This window comes from Prionailurus viverrinus, chromosome D3 (genome assembly GCF_022837055.1).
Source record: "Prionailurus viverrinus isolate Anna chromosome D3, UM_Priviv_1.0, whole genome shotgun sequence".
Lineage (NCBI taxonomy): Eukaryota > Metazoa > Chordata > Mammalia > Carnivora > Felidae > Prionailurus > Prionailurus viverrinus.
The window spans coordinates 28,203,305-28,213,764 of record NC_062572.1 but is presented as its reverse complement, the minus strand read 5'-3'; the positions used below and the strand labels follow the sequence as shown (position 1 = coordinate 28,213,764).

Below are 10,460 nucleotides of genomic sequence, written 5' to 3'. Positions count from 1 at the left end.
GGTTGCTGGTCTTTTTTCCTAGGTCTCTGTTAAGTGCTTTACATTCACTATCTCTTTTATGTCTCGTATCATTCCGATGAGGTGTCCCTATTACATCCATTTTATACATATACATATATTTTAATGTTTATTTATTTTATTTTTGTTTTGTTTTTTTTTTAACGTTTTATTTATTTTTGAGACAGGAAGAGACAGAGCATGAACAGGGGAGGGTCAGAGAGAGGGAGACACAGAATCTGAAACAGGCTCCAGGCTCTGAGCTGTCAGCCCAGAGCCCGACGCGGGGCTCGAACTCAAGGACCGCGAGATCATGACCTGAGCCGAAGTCGGCCGCTTAACAGACTGAGCCACCCAGGCGCCCCAATGTTTATTTATTTTAGAGACAGAGCACAGCGGAGTCGGGGCAGAGACAGAGGGAGACAATCAGAAACAGGTTCCAGGCTCTGAGCAGTCAGCACACAGACCAACGCGGGGCTCGAACCCACGAACCATGAGATCATGACCTGAGCGGAAGTCCGACACTCACTCACCCGACTGAGCCACCCAGGAGCCCCTATTACATCCATTTTAAAGATGAGAACCCTGAGGCTTGCAGCGTGTCAATAACAGGTCCCACCGCTTCAGGCCACTTCCCTGCAGCCTGGCAAGGAGCGCATCTGGGAACGAAGGATGCATTTCCGCCCTGCCCACTAGAGGCGGAGTGGGACCTGGGGCGCCGGGCGTGGGAGGCGGGGCTTCCCGTGGAGGCGGGGCTGCTGGTGGTAGGGGCCCAGAGCGTGAGTCGCCCCGAGGACCTTCCCGCCAGGGGGAAGGCTGCGCCGCGGGCGGCGGCGGCGGCAGCGGTTCGCTGGCTCGCTGGCGGGGCGGGGCGGCTGCGCGGGGCGGCTGCGCGGCGGGGCCTGACGTCACCGGGCGCTCGGTCCCGCCCCCCCGCAGCTGCAGCTGCGGAGCCGGAGAGCGGGCACCGCCGCCCCCTGGGCTGGGAACGCAGCGCGCGCGGCCATGGCCTCCGGCGCCGTGGGTAAGCGGGCGCAGGGCGCGGGGGCGGCGGGAGGGCAACCCCGGGCCCCCGCCCCCAGCGCTCGGCTGACCGGCTGCCCCCCGTCTGGTCCCACAGAGGCGGACACTCGACAGAGGCTGCTGCGCACCGTCAAGAAGGAGGTGGGTGCCAGAGGCGGGGGCGGGGGGCGCGATCCTGGGGGAGGGGGCTTTCAAGCCCCCGGGGAAGGGTCTCCGAAGGAGAGGTGGCCGGTGGCGGCGGCGGGGACAGCCATTTCCGGTTTGGGGCTCACCTGGCTGGGTATTTACCTCCCGCGGAACTGGAGGCGGGTGAGTTTGGGGGTTGGAGTACAGTGGGACTCTGGATGTTTTTATGCTGTGTGCAGGGGCGGGTGCAGCGGGAGGGCCCCCTGGGTGTGGGGCACCCCTGGATATGTCTGGGTAGGACCTCCTCTTGTGGAGGAGACGGTGGTTGGATCTCAGGAAGGTGAGGCAAGCGCCTGGGGGTGCTGACTGGGCATATTGGGTGGTGGGGGGCTGAATGGAGCTGCAGAAGGAAGACCAGACTTCGGAAGGGGGGAAAGGTTCACTGTGGAAAAATGCCCCTCATCCCATATCTCCCCTTTCCCGCAAATTCTCAGTGCTTGGAGCCACCCCCAGGAACCAAGAGACTCCCCCCGCCCCCCCATCCCTGAAAGCCCCTGGCAAGTGGGTGATTCCATTTGTGGGCTTGTCCCCTGCTGTTTTGGCAGGTGGGTTTCCCTTACCCCCTACCCCACCCCCACATGCAGTAGAGCGAGAAGCAAGCAAGGTTCAACTGTCCCTCTGCCCCTTCCCTCTCCTTGGGGCCAACTGGGAACCCAGTCCAGCCTTTAGTTTGTAGCCCTGGACTGCCCGCAGAGGGGAGAATCCATAGTGGTTGGTTCCCGGGAAGCGTTTAGATGCTTGGACTGTGTGTGTGCGTGTGTGTAAAGCATGCACACGCCTATGTGGGCGAGGACATGTGGCTGGGAGTGTGTGCCTCTGAGCATGTCTGTGCATCGGTCTGGAAATATCCAAGTATATCTTCTTATTGCGTGTACATGGGTCTGTGTGTTTATGTGTTTTCGTGAGTATGAGGTGTATCTGTGTGATGCATGAGTCTCTGTGTACATGGGTGAGGCCGTGACCGTGTATGTGTGATTGTATGTGTGTCTATCGCCTTCCTTATGTCACTTCCCATCCTGGGACCCCGTCCCTGCTGAGCTGCCTCACCCCTGTATCTTGAGTCCTCAGCCTGAGACCACAAATGCCCTCAGACCGTGGGGGCTGGCTTCATATCTGTGCCTGTGTGTGTTGAGGGTGTCCGCATCTGGTGTCAACACTGAGCACCAAGAAGCCCCTCCCCGCCTGGTGGCAGACAGCCACCAGAGGACAGGCTTGAAGCCTGGACCTGTTGCTGCACCTCCCTGCTCAGAAAGCTTGGGCATATGTCTGCGTATAGGTCTCTAGGTGTGGCATGTCCCACGTTGTTGGAAGAATCAGCTCTAGGGCTGACTGTACATTCTAGCATTTTTTTTTAATTTTTTAATATTTATTTATTTTTGAGACAGAGAGAGACAGAGCATGAATGGGTGAGGGTCAGAGAGAGAGGGAGACATAGAATCTGAAGCAGGCTCTAGGCTCTGAGACGTCAGCACAGAGCCCAACGCGAGGCTGGAACTCACAGACCGTGAGATCATGACCTGAGCCAAAGTCGGATGCTTAACCGACTGAGCCACCCGGGCACCCCTCATTCTAGCATTTCTGAATAAGGTGGGATGTGTGGAATTCCTCAGAAAGGCCCAGATGTTTTCAGTTTAGCCCTCTTAGAGGCCCTGTGAGGACCTGAAGAAAGCTCCATGTAGATAGACCACCTTCCAACAAAACATACAGACCTACAATATTCTGATGACTGTGTTAGGGGAGGGTGTCTCTAGCACCTCCCCCAAAAGCCTTCAGGTTAAAAACCTGCAGAGTCTTTGTTCATTGTTTAACCAAACCTAGCTGTCATATGTGCTCTCCAGATGTTTGCAACTGGAATGGCTGCGTTTTCAAGGAAATGGTTGGCTGTTCAACTGGGAGTGGGGGCCACAGGCAGAAGAATGTGTGAACAAGGCACCTGCCTCTGGGCAGGGCTCCAGCTGGGACCCTGGTCCCAGCTCTGCCAGCAGCTCCCTCGATGCCCTAGACAAGTCCTTTCCCCTCTCAAGGACTCCGTTTCCACATGTGGAGAAGGAGCGTCCTTGGAGGTCCCACCCATGTCAGTCTAGTTTGGATTATTGGCCGCGGAGTGGGGGGGTGGGGTGGGTATACTTTGCCCCTGGTGACCAGAGGTGTGGGGCTGCATCCTCTCTCCTGGGAGCAGCCGAGTTTGGGGCATGGAATGAGCTTTCTGCCTGACATGAGGCCGAGGCCATCGCCTGATCAGAGGGACCTGTGTGGCATCCCGCTTGGTGCCTCAGGGGGGCAGGGACAGAACCTTGCAAATTTGGGCAAAAGGCCTCTAGCGCCCATTGACTCCGGATCTGCAGTCAGAAGGCACGGCTTACAGTAGTGAGTTGGTGGCTGATTCTGAATTCTGTATTTCTTGGGGCACATCGTTTCAGGAATCAGAATGTCCATTTCCTGGGGGCTACTCTGTGCCATACCCTGTGTGTACAGGTAACTTTCTGAGGTGAGTGCGATTGTCCCCACTTACAGACAGATAACCCGAGCTTGGAGGGGAGGCGTGAGTTGCTCGAGAGCACACAGCCGACAGGGTGTGGAGCCAGGGACTTCACCCCCAGGTCTGTCTGACATCAGAGCCAGGCTTTTACCTGTCCTAACCCAAATGTGTCCATCCACGTCTACGCAGCACTGCAATGTCAGCACATGTGTTGCCATGATTTCCATTGCACGGATGTGAAAACTGGCCCAGAGAGAATAAATGATGTCCCAAGGGCACAGAACCAGTAAAGGACAAGTTCAGGTCTTCTGTTTGTGAGCCCTTTGTTCAGTACGGGTGCCCCCTGAGGCATGGCGACAAGCCCCAGTCCCACCAAAGCCGACTTCCTCTCTCCTTCCCTTTCTCTGCCCACCTCTTTGGGGAGCATCTCCCCCCAGTATCAGAGAGACAGGCTCCAGTGGAGTGGCATAGGGAAGCTCTTTGCCTAGAAATCCAGGAGTCAAGTCTACTCTTCCTTCTCCCCATTTTCTGGGTTCAGAGGAACCACATCCCTGCCTGTCACAGCCTTGCCCAGAGACACCTCCCACCCTTCTTTCTGGAACTGTTGGCTGAACAGTCAGTTGTTTTTTTATTTTTTCTATTTAAAAACATTTTTTTAATGTTTTTCTTTATTTTTGAAGGAGAAAGAGAGACAGAGCATGAGTGGGGGGAGGAGCAGAGAGAGAGGGAGACCCAGAATTCGAAGCAGGCTCCAGGCTCTAAGCTGTCAGCACAGAGTCCGATGCGGGGCTCAAACCCAGAAACTGTGAGATCATGACCTGAGCCGAAGCCAGATGCTCAACTGACTGAGGCCCCCAGGCGCCCCAACAATGAGTTTCTTTAGGCAAGGTGTGCAAGCTTGGGATAAGCCACTGAAGCCACAAAGGTCAGCAGAGGCTGTGGGGCTGGAAGCTCTGTCCAGTGCTGATCTGGGGAGCCAGTATGACCTAGCACCGTGAAACAGGTGAAGAAGGAGCTCTGGGTGAGGTTCGAAATTCTGGTGGTTCAAATTCTGGTGCGTGTATTTACGGAGGGGCATCTGTGTGCCAGACACCAGGCTGGGCTCTGCGGACACAGCAGTGAACAAGATAGTCCTGCCCCCTTGAGGCTGACATCCCAGTATGGTAGACACACCCTGATAGACCTTCTGAGTGTGACTAAAAGGATCATTACAGGCTTTGCACCACAGTGTGAAGGAGAGGCACTTGGCCCCACAAGAATGTGTAACAGGGTGAAGTAACCTCATGTAGGTGGCCCATGAAGGTTTTCTGGAGGTAGTGATGTTTGAGAAGATATGTGAAGCACCTATAAACCCTTTTAGGTAAAGGGAGGAGGTGGAAAGAGAGGAACACCGTTCCTGGCCGAGGGAGCTGTGTCTACAAGGACTTTGTGGCTGGAGGGACCACGATGAACTTGAGGAAGACAGAGGGCTCGGAAGTGGCTGGAGTACAGAGAAAAGGAGAATGGTGGCAAAGGCAGAGGGGCAGAGCATGTGGTCCTGTCCTAAAAGCACGAGGAAAGGAGTGGGGAGGACATGAGCTATGCGCAAGGAGAGGGTGGAGCTAAAATTGATTGCTTGTAAATTGTGCAGTCTCAGGCAAGCATCTGTCTGCCTTCACGAGGGGCTGGGGGGTTTATCCATGAGGAGGAAAATTACTCACCTATCAGGATGAGCCATGGGCAAACAGCCACCGCGTTAGCCTGAGCTGCTTCTGAGCAGGTATCTAATCTTGTCTGTCTCCCCAGTGTCGCCCAGGGAAAGCTGGGGACAGGGTGGCCTCAGCATGATTTCTTCCAGTTGAGATCCAGCCCGCTGTCATCCTGGCTCCTGCCAGGCCCGCTTTGCCCTCCCCTCCTTTCCTCTCCCCGCCCCCACCCCTTAATTTTGTTTTGGTTCCCAGAGCAGCAGGGACTGGCTTCTTGTTGCCATGACGACTGCCATTAAAGGAGCCTGCCCATGACACAAATTGGTCAGGGAAGCCAAGTGACTAACCGCCTTGTTTTCTTGCCTTGAGCTGGGCCTGGCAGGACTCTTAATTGGAAGGAAGGCAGGTGCTTGAGGGCCAACCCCCTGGAGGGGGAGTGGGGATGAGGGGAGTGCTAGAGGGCAGGCCACGTGTACCTCTGCAAACTGGAGCCTTTGCAACTGCCACTGAGTTGGGTGTGTTTGGGGAGCTGCACCTCCCAGCCCCTGGGTGTGGGGTGATGGGATGGGGGGAGGAGGGCATCCCATGCTAAGAAGACAGGAGGAAAGAGAGTCAACCAGTGTTTCTACCTCCTAAGAAGATAGGAGGAAAGAGAGTCAACCCCATGGTGCTTCCAGTCTAACCCAGTGGCACTTCATGAACGAGGGGTGGCAATGTTGCCCCCCGGGTAGGGTTGCCAGGACACAGCAAGTACTTTTGGAGTGTCAGTATGCATTGCTAAATCTGGCAGCCCTACTCCAGGGGGACGTTTGGCAACGTCTGGGGATATTTCTCATGGTGAGAAATGAGAGTGCTGCTGGCATTGAGTGGGTAGAGTCCAGGGATGCTGTTCAACTTCCTGCAATGCCGAGGACAGCCCCCACCACAGAGAAGTGTGCAGCCCGGAACGGCACTGCTGTGGAGGTTAAGAAACCTCTGTGCTAGGCACTGTGCTGAGTGCATGCCAAGCGTTCCTTCTTTTGCTCTTCATGACAGCCCTGAGAGGGAGGATAATTATTTCCTCCACTCGATAGAGGAGGAGCTGGAGGCACAGAGATGTTAAGCAGCTCACGTTAAGGTCACACAGCCTGTCCGTGGAGGAGCTAGGATTCAAATCCTGCTTTCTCAGGCTCTGAAGAGTGGCCTCATGGAGGTTCATCAGAGACCCTGGAAACATGGCTTGGGGTCAGGTGTGGGGGTGGGGGCAGATAGATGAGGCAGGAAAGTCATTAGTTACAGCTTACTTTGGGGCTGTGAATGCCAGGCTGCAGCCTTTGCTCTGTCAGGTAGTGGGGAGCTATGGAAGACTTCAGAGCAAGGAGGGTCTTGCTTAGACTTGAACTTCAGAAAGTTTCAGCTGATAGTAGGGGCCAGGATTGACCCTTTCTGCCATTTCTTAGAAGAAAACTTCTTCCTTTCCTTCCTTCCTACCTTCTTCTCTACTCCCTCTCTATCTCCCTCCCTCTATTCCTTCCTTCCTTTCTTCCACAAATATTTACTGAACATCTACTATGTACCAGGTATAGCTTAGGAACTGTAAAGAAGGAGCAAAGCAGCATCCCTGTTCACATGCTCTCAAGCATAGAATGTAGTTGGGGGACAGATAGATAAACCTATTTTAAATATACGCAGGCACATCTCGGAGACATTGCAGGTTTGGTTCCAGGCCACTGCAAGAGAGCAAATACTGTGATAAATCAAGTCAAAAGGAATTTTTTGGTTTTCCAGTGCATATAAAAGTTATGTTTAGGGACGCCTGGGTGGTTCAGTTGGTTGAGCGTACGGCTCTTGATTTCGGCTCAAGTCATAATCTTGTGGTTCATGGGATCGAGCCTGTGGTCAGGCTCTGCGCTGATGGTGTGGAGCCTACTTGGGATTCTCTCTCTCTGCCCCTCCCTTATGCTTTCCGTCTCTCTCTGTCTCTTTCAAACTAAGTAAATAAACACTTTTTTTAAAAGTTATGTTTACACTATGCTGTAGCATTATGTCTAAAAAACAATGTATGCATCTTAAGGGGCACCTGGGTGGCTCAGTCGGTTAAGAGTCCGACTTCGGCTTGGGTCATGATCTCGCAGTTGGTGGGTTCGAGCCCCACATCAGGTTCTGTGCTGACAGCTCAGAGCCTGGCACCTGTTTCAGATTCTGTGTCTCTCTCTCTCAAAAATAAACATTAAAAAAAAAATTTTACTACTATGTTATGTCGTATAATTATATTAACTTTATTTTTATTTTATTGTATATGGTGTGTAAATTTTTCAAGTTTTTTCATAATTTTTTTAAGTTTAATTATTTATTTTGAGAGAAACAGCATGAGCAGGGGAAGGGCTGAGAGAGAGAGAGAGAGAGGGAGGGAGAGTGAGAATCCCAAGCAGGCTCAGCGCTGTCAGTGCAGAGCCCAATGTGGGGCTCGAACTTACAAGCCATGAGATCATAACCTGAGCCAAAATCAAGAGTCAGATGCTTAACCGATTGAGCCACCCAGGCACTCCTAATACATAAGTTTTTTTAAAGGGAGTGAGAAGTGGAAGCTTCCCTAAAAAACACCTTACTGTTAAAAATGCTAACCATCATCTGAGTTTTCAGTGAGTCATAATCATTGATCACAGATCACTGCAACAAATATAATAATAATGAAAAGGTTTGAAATATTGTGAGAATTACCAAAATGTGACCCAGGGACACAAAGTGAGCAATTGCTGTTGGGAAAATGTGCTGATATAGACTTGCTCGATGCAGTATTGCCACAAACCTTCAATTTATTTTTAAAAAAAGGCAGTGTCTGCTATTAGAAGTCCCAAGTGCTGTAAGGAAAATAAAGCTGGAAAGTGGGTGGACAGGTGTGAGAAGGGCTCTCCAGAGGTGGTGGTCAGGGTTGGGTGACATTTGGACTGCGACCTAAAGGGAAGGAGGGGACCGTACTGACATCTATAAGAAGGGTGTTCCTAACAGAGGGAACAGCATGTGTAAAGGCCCTGAGTGGGGAACAGTGAGTAGGGAAGAGGCTAAGGAGCCTGGAGGGGAGTGAACAAGAATGGAGGAGGAGGAGAGATGAGGTCACAGGGTCTTGTGACCCTCAAAAGTGAGATGGGAGCCATGGGAGGACTCGACACAAGGGAAGAAACATGGACTCATCCATGTTGCGGACTGCTCAGGCTGCAGGACCGGCAAAAACTGTGGGGGACACCAAGGCAAGAGAGGAAACTTGTTTTCTGAGCTTTCAATTCTTGGGCTAGAAAGCGCAGCCCCCCACTCTTCCCACTTCCCCACTGGCCTGGCCAAGTAGGGGTTCCAAAAATGCTTGCCAGTTGAATGCAGGAATACTGGGTGCAGATATTTTGGGGCTCTCTGATGGTTCTAGGGTTGACTCAGATCAGTTCACGTGTGTCGTGTTTTCAGGCTTAAGACGGCAGAAATGCTCCTCGTGAATAATGCAGCCACATCCGTGCGCACTGCGTTTTGATGCTTTTCCCAGTGCGGCTTCCGGGAGCTTTTGCCAGTGCAGCGCTTGGCCTTCAGCACCTTGGTTCGATGAGAAGAGAGTGGCAGGAGGGGCCCTGGCTTTCCGTGTGGGTGATGTCTCCTGTGCAGGGTGGCTGCGTCTCCCCTGAGGTCACCGCATGAGGGGCTCCGGGAAATGGCGGTAGCGTTTGTTGCCACTTGGCAGGTAGAAAAGGACATTTTTGTCACCCCAGTGGGCCTGCGGTTCCTGGCCGCAGGTCCCAGGATGGGAACTGAGGACCCCAGAGACCTTGTCCCAGTTCTGCCCCTGACCACGCCCCTCCTCCCTGTGTCATTCTGCTTTCTACGTGGATGAGGGTGGACAGCTCTAGTGTTCTAAGAACCTCAAGCCATCAGATTTGGCCAGCATCACTCTCTGAGAGCCGAGTCTTCCACGTTTTCTCAGCTCCACATTTGCCAAGCCCGTACTTAAGACCCATTAAAACTCAGTAGCTGCTAAGACTATTTTGGAGTGTCCATTCCACTCAGGAAAAACAAGGGCTCAACTGAAGGCTTTCTTGAGGATAAAGAGTCTTTTACTTTTTAAACAGCACTTACTGAGCACTTCATACAGATGAGCTCGTTTAATTGTCCCCTTGCCATGAGACGGATAAAACATGACACGGATGTCCCTTATAGCTAACGAAATCGATACACACAGATGGCAAATGCCTTGCCAAAGGTCACGACGGACATTGTCAGTGGTACGGCTTGGGGTTCTGGCTCTAGAACCCTGCTCTGCATTACCCTGGAGCCAAAGCCAATGACCTGCATGTGGTTATGAGCTACTCTGAGAATGTGGAGTTGGGGAAAGGTCCCGGCTTTGCAGCTGGACAGCCTTGAGTTCAAGTTCCAGCCCTGCCATTTGGCAGATTCACGAACCTTTCTGGCTTCCGTTTCCTCACGTATGGGATGGTGGGGGGGTCACGTACCAACACGGCACCACGTTGTGCCATCGCTGCCGAAGATTCACCAGTATTTATGAAGGGACCAGGCTCTGTGTTTGGCTTACCCTTTGAGAGTTGAGGGGCACCTGGGTGGCTCAGTCGGTTAAGTGTCCAACTCCTAATTTCAGCTCAGGTCATGATCTCACAGTCGTGAGATCGAGCCCTGCATTGGGCTCCACGCTGAGCATGGAGGCTGCTTACGATTCTCTCTCTCTCTCCTCCTCTCTCACCCCTGCCCACCCCTCTCCCCCACTTGCATGCTCTCTCTTGCTCTCTAAAATAAATAAAATAAAAAAAAGAACTCAGTTGCAGAAGGATGTTTTGCTGCCCTGTCTGGTCACATCCGAACTTGCAGATGTTTTAGCACAGGATCTTGCTCTCCCTGGGTAAGCCCTGGGCTGGGGGGCGGGGTGTTGTAGACCTGGAAGGGGGTATTTCTTGGGGCCCAAAGGAATGAGCCCTCAAATGGAGGTCAGGAAGGCTGAGTCTCGCCTGACTGCCTCGCCATCCTGAGGTGGGCAGCTGGATCTCCCCTCTGGGTCTGGTGGGTCACTGGCCCCATGGAAGTAATCCCTCAGCCAAAGAAGGTCCAACACCCTCGTGAGC

At 53.0% G+C, this 10,460-nt stretch overlaps 1 protein-coding gene across 10 annotated transcripts in view; it reads left to right on the top strand.

Annotated features, from left to right (window-relative positions):
• Window positions 1-909: 909 nt before the first annotated feature.
• Window positions 910-10,460, top strand: part of SGSM1 (small G protein signaling modulator 1) — a 94,621-nt gene continuing 85,070 nt past the window's right edge. For 7 of the 10 annotated variants that reach the window (XR_007145791.1, XR_007145790.1, XM_047827593.1 and 4 more), the window contains exons 1-2: window positions 911-1,021; window positions 1,118-1,161. Coding sequence is in view for 8 of the 10 variants with exons in the window: in XM_047827593.1 (XP_047683549.1) it covers window positions 1,003-1,021; window positions 1,118-1,161 (63 nt within the window). In the remaining 2 variants the exon portion in view is untranslated. Of the gene's footprint in view, window positions 1,022-1,117; window positions 1,162-10,460 lie in introns of all 10 variants that reach the window. The other 3 variants (XM_047827587.1, XM_047827588.1, XM_047827591.1) reach the window with 1 other exon arrangement.